At 36.2% G+C, this 13,869-nt stretch overlaps 1 protein-coding gene across 1 annotated transcript in view; it reads right to left on the bottom strand.

Annotated features, from left to right (window-relative positions):
• CPS1 (carbamoyl-phosphate synthase 1) overlaps positions 1-13,869 on the bottom strand; it is a 112,780-nt gene that overhangs the window by 80,078 nt on the left and 18,833 nt on the right. Inside the window, exons 3-8 of the mRNA XM_059703025.1 lie at positions 12,280-12,424; positions 11,331-11,420; positions 9,199-9,255; positions 6,425-6,517; positions 2,168-2,257; positions 204-332 (exon numbers count right to left, since the gene is read on the bottom strand). Coding sequence (XP_059559008.1) covers positions 204-332; positions 2,168-2,257; positions 6,425-6,517; positions 9,199-9,255; positions 11,331-11,420; positions 12,280-12,424 — 604 coding nt within the window. The remainder of the gene's footprint in view (positions 1-203; positions 333-2,167; positions 2,258-6,424; positions 6,518-9,198; positions 9,256-11,330; positions 11,421-12,279; positions 12,425-13,869) is intronic.

Below are 13,869 nucleotides of genomic sequence, written 5' to 3'. Positions count from 1 at the left end.
AATTACTTTATCAAAAAAAAAATAGCTCTTTTTCCTCATTGGTTTGCCCTAATACATATCTGTGCTGACATTACCTCTGAGGTCACAAGTACAAGTAATAAAAAATTTCTGAATAAATAAAGTATATTGCAGCTGAGAGCAGTAATAGACCAGACTACCTCCACTTAGCACACAGATACACACTACCCCCAGGTTTACTGCACCTTTTTCACATTCTGAATTAGTGGTTGTGCAAGAGCTGGGTTCCCAGGTCCTCCAGCAATTAAAAGCCCATCATACTCCATCTTGGTGAAATCATGATTCCAGGGAACTAAATGCACTTCGGCTCCTCGCTAGAAAGGGAAAACAAGAATGATCAGACTTTAATAACATTTTTTTTGCCAAAGTGTAATTTCACTAGACCTTCTCTTGACTAACCATTCCCGAAAGAGAAGGAAAAAATAGCATGTGACTCAAATAAAAGCTTAACAGAGACGGACAAAAACATCACTGTTTTTGTGTGATGTAAATGGAGCCAATGGTCAATAAAAAGTGGAGAGGGAAAAAAAAAGACTAATAAAAATGTGATCCTAAAAAAATAGATAATACACTTTCCCACACTTTAGAAGTTCTCAGAGCCTAAAAGTTTCATGCTTGGGCACATGGGAATACAGGTTATCTTACCTAGAATTATGGGGTAAAGAGTTACAAAAAATGGTAAATTGATTTTCTGCAAAACTTAAGATGGCTCACCTTCCACCTTTTTCAATTTTGCCTTTTTTGTCTGATCACATTTTAATCAGCCTTCTTTCACGGGTTTTCTCATATTACCTATATTTATATTCTGATTGAAAAGTTAGAACTTCTCTACATAAATATAAATAAGAAGATATCTTTGAATGTTTCCTGGACACATTTGCTGAGACAAGGATTTGAGAAAAAGAAATTTATTTGGAAGTGTTTTCAAGAAATACCAATAGAAAATGACACCAGGAGGCATTCCAATCAAGTATGCATTCTCAGGCAGTTACCATATGGACAACCAGAGCTTCAGCCCAGGAACTCTGAGCACCAGTGTAGAACATCCATCTTGTAGACAGCCCGGCTATGGAGCAAAGGAGCTGGGATATTTACACAATGACCCTCTCTAGTCATTGGTTGGGGCTGCAGCAAGATCATTAATTCAATGGCACTTTGCATGCCAGCAGCCTCAACCAACCACAGAGAGCCCTCAGTCAATGAAATGCAGACACTTGCAATTGGAAGTCAGGCAAAATGTTGAATGCAGAGGGAAATATGGACAGACCATCCACAGCATCTGCTACTGAAGAGTCCATGGACATTGTTGTTACTAAACTTGACCAGAATTTAAAATCATGATTTGGACACTTCTGATATTCTCTAACAAAGAAGTAAAGAATTCTACTATACTCAAGCTAATTTGATAGTATGCACATATATCTCTGTGTGTGCGTGTGTGCACGTGTGTGTGCTTGTGTGTGCCTGCATGCGTGTGTGCGTGTGTGTGTGCGCGCGCGTGTGCATGTGTGTGTGTGTCTGTGTGTGTGTGTGTGTGAAACAGAGGCAGACTTACCCAGAGGCAGAAACAGAGACTGGGACAGGAAGGTGGAGAAGAGAAATCTCAACAAAAACAACTATGTACGAAAACACTGTAATTAAACACGATAGTTAAAGTCTCCTACAGGATTTTTAAGGTTCAATATTAATGGTTGTCCAAGAGTTGATATAAAACAGCGTGAAAGTTTGCACTGTATCAGGGCATGACCTCTGCAAAGATGTGCATAATAAATAAAGCCCAATAGAGAAGTTCTCCAACTGACTCTAGTTTTTTTGTTTGTTTTGTGTTATTGTTGTTTTTATCTCTAAACCCCAAGAATGTGAACATGGCATGTCTCAGAATGTCAATCAATAAGTGATAAGAACAGTCATCATTTTCTCCTCTGTTTTTGTGGCCTTTGAGGTCTTTTTTTTTTTTTAACATGGTCCACTTCTCTCATTTTAACAGGGATAAGTGTATCATTTTGTAGATCAAAGGCAACAAGAAGAGGGCAGATTCCCTGACATTCTAGAAGAATGCACAAGCTTTTTCTGAAACAGAGGAAATCAGCTTAACACTAAGTGATCAATATTACAAATCCTTACCCTTGAGATGGAATGATTTACTTACCTTTACAAGTAGGCGGATTACATTGTTCTTTATCCCACAGTCTACAGCTACCACTTTCGTGGCGTTTCCTTTGCCATACACCTTAACATCCTGCCATTTTAAAAACCAAAGAGTGAGAGGGAAGTTCCAGATATGAGCAATACATCAATATTGAAAGCATATCTGAGGATGCTTCACACTTAGATTGACGGCAGATTGATTGCTAAGTATTTGGGAATGACTGGCAATTAATCAATTTGTAAGAAAGACACAGCAAGTGCTACAGTCTGTATCCTTTTTATAATAAAAAAAGTGCTTTCCTATTTTATATAAAATTTTGATTACAGTAATAACAATGATCGCTAAGAAATTGGTTGCTTCCATAGTTAACAACCATGTTTCTCATGCTTTACCTCACTAACAAACAGTAGCAATGGAATTTTCAAGTATTATTGCTCAATTCAGCACTATACAGATGTGGTAATAGGTATATCATGCTTTAAATACCACTTGATCTTCAACTTGCAGTACAGTGGGGATAGGGTACAGCGTTAGGCTTATGCAATGGGGCTAATGGATAAAATCAGTATGAGAGTCTGAAGAATTGCTGGGTTAGTGTAGACCATTGGTCCCTCAAGGTTACTGTGCAATCGTTTGCATTTAAATGGTAGACTTCATAAAAGGATCCCAGAGCATAACATAATCATTACCTGTGTCTTAAGCACTGTGTGGATTCAGATCCATTTTCACAGGCTTTTACCTGAGAAGTAGTTTCCCAAAGTCATAAAAGGAAAAATAGTAGAAATACAGGGAGAGAAGCCTAGAGAGCTGGGTATCCATAGGGATACCAGCTTTCAGAGTTCACGGGCACATTCTGAATTTAGGATAATTCAAAGCTTGCAAAGGTTTTAGATTAAAATTGCAATCTGAATATTTGAAAAAGCATTTTACTTTCACTGGAATGTCTCTCTCTCCACAAAGTCTATAGAATGTGAAATCATAATCCTTAGACTATATTTCAGAAAAAGTTTATATTTTTTGTCTTGTTAACTATTCTAGAGAAGAAAATACCCCAGTCCATCTGCTGAACTGCTCCATAAATGTTACAGATAATCTCTCTCATCAGATAATCTGAAAAGTATAGATTTATTCTTAACCTTAGGCTTCTGCTAAAAAACAAAGCAACATTAAGGTCTAGTTGTAGCTACATCAAATTGCAATTACAAGACAATGAATTAAGTTATCAACCACACCAAAGCAAAATTCATAGAATAAATATGATTTGATACAAATATACATTTATCACAGGTAAAATGAAATTATTTAATTGTTCTGGCATTAAGAAACAGAACCAGCTTTCACCATTGCGCTCTCTCCCTTGATTTAACATGAAGATACAGATAGGCTCCTTTTAACTGATCTCTACACAAACACATTACATACTCTCCCTACAGAATGATAGAAGTTACCCAGGACCTCACAGACATGTGACTACATGAATTTGCATTAGGACACTCCAGGAGGGATATATTATGCAGTGTTTTTCAACCTTGTTTGACCATAGAAATTTTTTAAGGTGAATGTCTCCAGGCTCAATATCCTTCATGTTTGAAAAATGCTAGACTACATGTTTAACATAGTTCTCAATTCTAAAATTTAAAAGGAAAAATAGCCCTTTCTCATGCTGTGCCTCAAACTAAATCAACTCACATGGAAATGCGTAGAAACAAATACAGAGAATATGGCCTCATGCCATTTGAATGGACAAATTTTAGAATTAAAACAAGTGAATATCTCATCTGGCATGATCACATTCCAGATATATAAACAAGTACGTATCTAATTTTAAAACTCGCAGATAACCATAGAAAAGTGAGAGAGACAATTCTTGCAAGGATCTAAATATGATGTGTTGTGTGTGTTTTTTTAATAAAGCTATGTATAAAATGACATGGAATACAAAGGTGGAGTAAGTCATAAGAGGCTTCACAGAGGAACTGACTTCTTGAAGGCAAGCAGGGAGGAGAGAGAAATGGAGATCCCAGGCAGAAGAGCAGAATATGCAAACATATCCTGACCCTGCCAGATGTGGGTCAAGAAGAACAAAAGTCACCAAGAGCCTTGAGAACGCTTCTTAAATTCGTGTAACAAGATCCTAGAAATGGTGCTTTCTGGCAACGTCTCAGTCAAACCACACCAACATGAGAGGCAGAAATAGCATGAGGTTAGCGTGAAGAGTCACTGGAGTTCAAGTTAGGCCAGCTCTAAAAAGACTTTGGCAAATTTCATTTGATTTTAAATAGATTTACTTGATAAGCCTCGGTTTCCTCAGCCATGAAATAGAGTTGGGTAGGGTGTTTTTTTTAATATATTTTTATTGATTTCAGAGAGGAAAGGCGAAGGAGAGAAAAATAGAAACATCAATGACGGGGATGGAACCAGAAACCCAGGCAAGTGACCTGACCAAGAATAGAATCATGACCTTCTGGTTCATAGGTTGATGCTCAACCACTGAGCCACACTGGTTGGACAGAGCTGTGTTTTGTTGTTTTTTGTTGTTGTTGTTGTTTAATAAGAATTAACTGAGTATTCAAAAAATGTTGGTTGTATTTTTTCTAAGACAAAACTGCCTCTTTAAATGGACCACTATAACCATGAGCTATCTTATGCAAGAAATTGTATGTTTGATGTATAGAGGAATAAAACGTTGTGGTGAATAATTCTATTTAAAATAAAATTTAGAAGAGAGGCGCTTTGCTGCCCCAGTGATGAAGGAAAATACATTTATAGCATCTCTCCTATAGTGAATATAATTTCCAATGTAGAGCCAGCCAATAGTAATGACTTCAAAAGGGTTTCAACTGGCCCGAATTCTCCACATTTAAAGTTCAATGGTAACCAAATTCATACTCCTAGGAAAGAAAACTCTGCCTTGTCTCTTATTTTATGTAGTAAAAACAGAAAGTAGCAATCAACCCTTTAAATTTTAAAGTACAAAATTTTTTCCCCATAGCAAATCCAACAGATATCTCAAACTCCTATTGAAAGCATCACTGTGCTCACTCAAACTAGTTGAAATTGCTGATAAAATAAGCTGATCTTTTATCTGGTCACACCCAGTGCCTCCTTCTCCCATTTGTCTAATTCACCTCAATGTCTCTTTTTCTGCTGTTATTGCTCAGCCCAGGCTCTCGCGGGTTTTGTCCTGGTTAGCTACAATAACCTAGTTAATTGCTCTTTTATCCAGTCTACTTTTCTCCGAAATGATCCTGAATGAGTTCTCAATTGCTTCCAGTTTTGTTGACTTAACCAATGACAAGAAACCCTCTAGACCGAGCCATAGTGCATCTCCACTCATCTTTAACCAAATATGTGAAAGCTTTGGTTCAACCGTACCCAAAAACACATAACTCTTCAAAAGTATCATGTTGTTGCATACTTCTATGCCTCTCAAATACATGCCATTCTCTGTGCCTGAAACTCAGTTCTCCTAGTGCATCCATTTAACTACCTGCTCTTTATGTGTCAGAACACACCCAACTCCTCTGCAGAACCTCCCCTGATCCAGCTGTCTAGTTCAATGCCACCCCACGCATGACCTTGCTCCTGTGGCAAAATGTGCATTCTAAGGACAGCATTTACCACAATATTCTGTCCATGGTGATTACTCATTTGCCTGTCCCACTAGCTCTGTCCCAAGGACAGAGCCTATAGCCCAAGAGACTTACACCTACATTAATAAATATTCAATCACATCGAACAGACATCTTTCTAAAATGTATTCTACACCCTCTTATAAATATACACTAAACATATCTGACTTTGGAGTGGCACAGTGATTACTATGAACACTAATTTTTGAATTGAGCTATAATACAATAAATCTTCAGTGTCTCAAGGAATACTTTCCCCTACCCAAAGTGACCCCAGACTCTGTTTATTGTATCTGATTTCTTTAAAGTGCTCTCCACTCTCTGCCAGGCCATTACTCTGACTCCTGATCGGCACTATGCCTGTCTCTGGCAAGTCAACAGTTCCTTTATTTGACATTGTTAAAGTTTTGAACTGGGGAACCAAAAAAAAAGAAGTTAAAAATAATATTAAACAATTTCTAACGTTAAATGCACGGGTTTAGAATATATATTTTTTTTAGTTGCTTAAGACCCATTTCTCCTTCAACTCTGATGCATCTAAAATGACTTTGACCTAAATGAAAATTTTGATATTATAAGAAAGGAAGATAAACAGAACTACAAAATCTGAAAGAAAATTGCTCACCTTGGTTGAAACCTCAGCAATCAAATTCTGTTTATTTGGGTCCGCAAAATTCACAGACTGACCTTCAAATTCAATCTTCCCAAGCGTGGTGCCCTATCAAATTAAAAAGTTAGACAATTAGGAGGGAGCAGTGATGAAGGTGCTGACAGGATCAGTTCATCGGGACTTAAACAGCTGCTCTAAGAGTTTGATGCCTTTATAAATACTCATAACCAAAAGCAGGAGATCTTTATCTCAACCTGGAAAGATAAAGCAATTTTCACAGTACATTTGGAAATCACTCTGAGAAGTACGATCAGTTATTTTAGGCTGAGACAATGATCTGGGTAAGCAAAGTCAAAGGCATCGAAATTTAGGTCTCCAGCTTCCAGTATTTAGGGCACCTGTTCCTTAGTGCATCTAACCTAATGATATTTCATGGAAGATGTGACAAAACAATCTACTGAGCAAAAAAAAGTAAGAAACCTAAAAATTTTTAGAAAATTGACAAGATTAGGAATTTATTACATTGTGATGGTAAAATTAATTCAAAAAAATGTGAAATGCTATATAAGTCAAAAACTTAGAGAAGTGGCATTGAAAATTGTCACTACTTTAGACATGCTAATGTCTAGGTGTCCCAAAGAACCTGAACTTAAAAATGTTTAGCCTTCTGTGAAGCTTTCATGAATTACCCTTGCTAGCTTGAACATGGCAAATGTTTTCTTCTCATTATTATATGTCATGAGATTTATTTATTTGTTGGTAAGTCTAATTTGATCTATTTAGAAAAATGGCATATTATGTTTAGTAAGTAAGACTTTATTGGGGGGGGATGTCAAAATAATTCATTGATTTGCCTTTCTCCAAGAAATTATTGCATTGAAAAAATAAAAGAAAGTCTTAATTTTTCCCTCAAAATTTATTCCTTAGAGGAAGAAGTCACTGGGAGTGAGTGAGGGTAGAAAGTGTCAGCACACCATTCAGACATGACAGTTATTCATGAAATTACTAAAATCAGAGTGCTACCTCAAATTCTTGGGGGAAAATTACAAAAATAACCTTTCACTTCCACACTGTGTTATTAATTTTCATAATGGAGTTTATTTACTTTTAGAATCCAAATCACAGAATCTCTTGACTATATTTATGGATCTTTAATTTTGAAATTTGGTGTTCAGTTTTCATTTCCTTCTTAAAACATGCTGAATGAAATTCAATCTTACTTTCCAACCTAAAAGTAATAGACTAAAAACTACAGTATACATTTTTAATATGAGCCAGCATGACTCAACATTAAATATAATAGGCAATACTACAATTTTGTCTGAGCTAGCCTATTCAGCCAAATTTTTAAAACCTAACTGCCTCTGATAAAAGAAGGGTTCATCCTAAACTAACATAAAGAACACAGTATGGTCTTGTAAATTGTTTTCCCAAATTAATAAGGCTCACTATATTTTATTCAACATATGAATTCTATAGCCCAAATTGAATGTCCCAATTTTATTTCCCTTTTCATTCTGGTAGTCTCATCATTGTTTACTGTTCCCATAACGTCATTGGGTTAAGAAAACACAAGAATCTACTGATATAGTTAAACACACTAACATCTATTCTCAGGAAAATCAAGGTGGAGGGGAAAAGTCAGAGGTGGAGTAGAAGGGTCATATAAGCTCCTCTGTCGTCCTTCTGGTCATGGGTAATTAGCCATGTTCTTATTTTCAAAGATGTTATTTCTGTTTACAGAGATCCTGTGTCAATATATTCTAACGAGAAATCTGCAACAGATTTTCTTGAAGAATATTTCACTTCGAAATTGTAAATTTTATTTTTCTTATTTTTTATGTAATATAATTCAATGAGACTACTTTAGTGGCATTTGGGGAATGTAGTCAACCTTGGGTAAAGTTTCTTTCTGATCTGGGATATGAAAGTTTCATCCAGGGGAGAAAAAAGTGTCCACCTCATAACAAGAAGAAGCAAGCTGATGGTGAGGAGATATTTTAAGAGGGGAGGTCAGATGTTTCAGCAATGAAACATGAAAGCAAAAGATAAACCTACGTGTTATCATCTAGCAGTGGTCGGCAAACTGCGGCCCCTTGAGTGTGGCTCTTCCACAAAATACCACATGCGGGCGTGCACGTACAGTGTGACTGAAACTTCGTGGCCACACTCAAGGGGCCAAAGAGCCGCATGTGGCTCGCAAGCTGCAGTTTGCCGACAACTGATCTAGGGCATTGGTACAGTCTCAAGGAAGACTATGCAATTAAGTTAACACAGGCAGGGCTCATCTGACACACTCATGAAATATAAATCACTAATTTCACAGACAACTTCTCCAAAAGGACTAAACAAATAACACCACCAATGCCATACAATTCTGGGTTTGCATTTGCAGCATGGAGGCGTTCAATTTAGGTAGACTGTTGTGCACCTCATAACCTTCTCCACTTGTTTCACTGGTCCTGAGACGAATTATAAAGGCCATGACTTGTCAGGGTCATGAACACAGAGTGGGCTCTCAATAAAGTGCTGTTGAGTGAATTAATCTTACAGCCCTTCAGTAACAAATTTCCCAGTCAGGTATTCGGTCTCAAAAACTACATCGGAGGTAGTGAAATAAAAGGACAGAAACCCAAATGGCATACATTGGCCAGATTTGTTATTTTACATACTAAATGGATTCCTCAGGCACTGAGAAAAATTATATATATATATATATATTTAAAATATATTTTTTTCATATATATATGAAGAAAAACAGAAATTTGGATAAAAGGTGATGATCATACCTTATCCCGAATTATTTTAGTCAGCATTCTTGTATCCACTCCATAAATTGCAGGGATCTATAAAAGAAATTGTAGTGACAGTGAAATTGGAGGGAATTAGATCCAGCATATTGTTTTCAAGTTACAAACTTAGCATCATCTATCTTCTTGAGCAGTAAATAATTTCCTTACTCCTTCTTTTTTCTGACCCAGGTGACTGTGTTGTCAGAACACGGTGAATTGCTGTTCCAGTTGGGCACAGTATTCTTAATACCCTGGCACGTCCTCAGAATAAAAAATGAGAAATTCTGAACATCAATCTTCTGCTACAGTTTTGTTGCTCTTAGCAAAGGATGTTAAATAATATTGCACACACACACACACACACACATATTGAGGTTAATCGCATTTGTGAACTTCATATGTAGTGATTTGTAAATAATATTCAAATCCATGTTTTGAGCCAAATGTCCCTGCCACATAGTGTGACTCTACACATTTTTCTGGAGGTCCTTGTCAAGTAAAATTTGCCCATCTATTCAATAAATCAGGCAGCACCACCATTTGTTTTACTTTCTTTAACTAAGCTGGATAGAGACAGATGTGATATAATGAAGGAGCAATGAGTCAGGAATCAGTAAAACCAGTCGTAATGTCTTTTTCCCCACCAATTATCTTAGTGATGTTTGATTTTCTCACCTGTACCTCAAAGAGATGAATTGGTTTTTATCTTATACTTCCATTATTCTACATGTCTGTGATCACAGAAGAAGAGTCAAAGCACATTTATACCACAAACTAACAAGCCATGGATGAAAGCTTATATTTAAGTTACAAGTTCTGACACAGAGCAGCTATAATACCAGATGCCCTAAATAGCACAAAGAAACATTAAAGGTTGGGTGGAGGTTGAGATGGGGGTCTTCTGAATGACCATTACAAAGATGAGCTCTGGAAGTGAATTCAGATGGTTGAGAAGAATATATTAATGACCTGAGAGATGATATCACCTTCTTATCTCTCCTAATATTTAGAAAGAATGAGAACAAGGAAGCCAGGATGGAGATTTTTGTATTTGTCAGACAGAGGCAACATTTAGCACCAATAGGTAGACATTTATTGGAGAGGTGGAGCTTAGTAGAATAATATTCTATCAATCACAGGGCCAGCAGCAAGTCAACAAAAAGCAGCTATAGCAACATTGAATATGAAGCTAAATATATAGCAGGCCCATTAACTTTGTCTGACATTCAAATCAGGACAATCCTTTTAGTTGATTAGAAGAAAATAGTTAAAATAAGGAAATATAAGATAGGGTTTATAAAATTTTTATTTATAACTTCAAATGAGATTATATTTAAGTCTATAGAGTCATAATATGTAAGCCCAAAGAGAATCAATGATAATCTGTTCATACTGATTAAGAATTAAAAATAAAACTGGTATGGTGTGATAATATAACCTGTACAAAGCCACACAGCTAGTTAATGATAGAGCTGGTACTATCACCCATGACAAAAGTTGCAGATCTGGGTCCTGGATAAAAGGGAAGGGAGAGGTTGCTTGAGAGAACAGAAAATTCTAAAATTTTCTCAAACCCCTTTCCAGGATTAGAAATGCAACCAAGCATGTATGACTGCCACCTAGTGGATAAGATGAAAATATGTGGTCCTACATGTTTAGAAGAAAATGAGTTCAGACAGCTCAGCCTGTGTAGTAAGAGAAAGAAATAGCTTCTGAAATAAAATAAAAATAAAAAGATTCCATGCCCTAACCGGTTTGGCTCAGTGGATAGAGCGTTGGCCTGCGAACTGAAGGGTCCCAGGTTCAATTCCGATCAAGGGCATTTACCTTGGTTTCGGGCACATCCCCAGTGGGGGGTGTGCAGGAGGCAGCTGATCGATGTTTCTCTCTCATCGATGTTTCTAACTCTCTATCCCCCTCCCTTCCTCTCTGTAAAAAATCAATAAAAAATATATTAAAAAATAAAATAAATAAAATGTGCTCCCTGCTTTAAAAAAAAAAAAAAAGATTCCAAACTGCATGATCTGCCTCATCTGTTTTTCCCTTTAAATTAGATACACGGTCCCAACTTACCACAGACCCCACCAATCATCCTTAGGTGAAGTTGGATGCCCTATCATATTTCTCACCTTCTCTTCCTGTAGCCATTGCCCTAGACTCTTGGTAGCCAGCCAGTGGTTGTAGTCATTGCTATAATTCAGCACCAGCAAACCTGAAACCTAGAAAGAAAAGCAGTCATTTAAAAGGGGTGATCACAAAATATTATCCAACTCTTGTGACATATCTTAAGAGTCAGTTTGCTATTTTTTAAGCTTTATTACATCCATTGATATGAGGCTTAAATTTTCGGAGATGAAGAAAAAAAGATGATCAACACTTTGCTCTTAAAATATATAATTGTTACCTTATTATATATCATTTGAGGGAACAGTTTTACCTGTTTTTGCCAAATCCTGAGACTAAGCTAGATCTCCCTTCTTGGCACCTTATATTTTTCCTCAATGGCATTTATAATAATCTAATAAGTAATTACTTATTTAGTGGACATGAAAGATAAAATATTTTTAAATCTATATTTAAAGGTGAATGAGAATTTTGGGTAAAATTGTGAGAATTAGAGCTAAAGTAAATTTTTGAGTTGTTTGTATGTCCACATTCCTAAGATATGATCAAAATTTATCATGAATAGGAAATTTTAATGTGTTTACTTTCAGACTAGCATATAAACTATCCTTTATTTATCTTCTAAAGAGAATAAGATAAAGAGGCAAATAATACAGACTTATCAATTAAAAGGTGATTCATCACCAATTCTTGTAGCATTACTATTATTTGGACTTATAACAATATTTTCCCAAATGAAATCAAGTTGCATGCAAGGCATTAAAGAACAAATCCGAAGTGCCCTGGGAAATAAAACTCAAAGTAATATCATGTTAAAGATTATTCTCATGTATCTAGGATGAGGGTGAGAACATACATTTAACAGTCTATACTATGTATTTAGGAAGAAACTTTACCCTAGTGTCTTAAAGTAACCTAAAGTTGTGACTTTCTAACAGTCATCACTGGTACTACCTTAATTCCATCAGACTCCAAATATTTGCTAAGTCCCATTTCATCCAGGGCAGTAGTGTCAGGGGCTCCGCCATTCCCAATAATAGGATTGACCATGGTCAGAATCTGTCCCTTGTAGGCAGGGTCAGTAATGGCTTCCGGGTACCTGGGTAAAGATGCCAAAAAATTACCAACAAAAATATGTATAGAACCACAATACCTTAATTACCGAACCCTTTAAAATTACAGAACACGAACTCAAAATCCTCCAAACCTATCTCTAGACTTTAGCAAACCTAAGGAAATGTTATGATAGAATATGGAAATTTATTTCATGATATGACAGAAAGGAAAATAAAAACTGACTCTTAAGTCCTCAGGCATATGCTCATATAAGTTCCATTCCCTCAATTTCTTAAATTTTTAAGTCCTTAAAAAAATTGCTATAGGGTCTTAATTTTAACTTTAAAACATACTGCTTTAAAGTTTGCAGATATCCTGAAAATTCCTTTATTCTACCAGACATAGTGAGCCCAAACTGGTATTTGCTGTCGAAGGCTACCAGTTTCATCAAAATATTAACTGTGAAAAAGTAAAAGGATTTGTTTAAATACTTTGTAGGATACTGAAGAGTACACTGAGTCTATCAGTGATGGTTGTATGGGTCCATATGTTTATGAACATTTATTGAACACTTAAAACACAGAGTTAATTTCTATGAAATATATATTTAACATAGTTGATTTTCAAAATAGCTTAGTTTAAGAAAAAGGTATACGTTTGAGAATTATTATCAACTTAGAAGAAAAAATCAATCCCACAAAAATTGACCTGAAGCATTTCTGACTTCTGAATTAAAATAGCCAAATAACTATTTTAAAGTACTGCTGTGGAATTAGGGAGGAATGCAAAAGGGCTTTCTTTTAAAGTTCTGGGAAGGAAAAATATAAGAATATTTGAGAAGTCTTACCCCCATAAAGGCCAGGAGCTATCTATAGTAGCTACTTCACGCATTGGAATGCGTTGCAATAAGTTTTTTGTCCCCTCTTACATTTCACTTTCTGCAGAAAGAGTTAAACCAAGTCTTTCTTGTAGATTAGTACTGAAAGTGAATTTAGGATCTGAGGGGGACTAAATCGACAACCTGGAAACCAATAAAGTTCAGCTTGGGCAGTAGTCAACGTGAATTCTTCAACACCCATCCAGACTAACTCCTCCCTGAACTACCTCTGTGGGCATAATGCTGTCTTCCCCCTCAGCATCCCCTAACATGACTAAAGTGCTGCGATACTTATCCACACCTCCATCAGCTCATTTCTCAGATGCCTCTCACTTGTTGGGAATTGATCATTTTTTAGCCAAGGCTTACATACAATATAAATGCACCTCTTGAAGATGAAAAACAGAATAACTCCCTTAATTATCAACCACCTCACCGAGTGAGCCACACAATGAATGACAGCAGCATTTCTCAGTGACAAATAGGGTTTGTGGACTAAGCTTATTAACGAATGCCTTATTCTCCATAAAAAGAAACCCTTAATTAATTTAATTTTACCTCCCTTCTTTTTTCTTTCCGTAAAAGAACTGTCCGTTTTCTTTGAGCATGTG

Source organism: Myotis daubentonii, chromosome 7 (assembly GCF_963259705.1).
Source record: "Myotis daubentonii chromosome 7, mMyoDau2.1, whole genome shotgun sequence".
Classification (NCBI taxonomy): domain Eukaryota; kingdom Metazoa; phylum Chordata; class Mammalia; order Chiroptera; family Vespertilionidae; genus Myotis; species Myotis daubentonii.
This window is presented reverse-complemented; position numbering and strand designations above follow the sequence as displayed.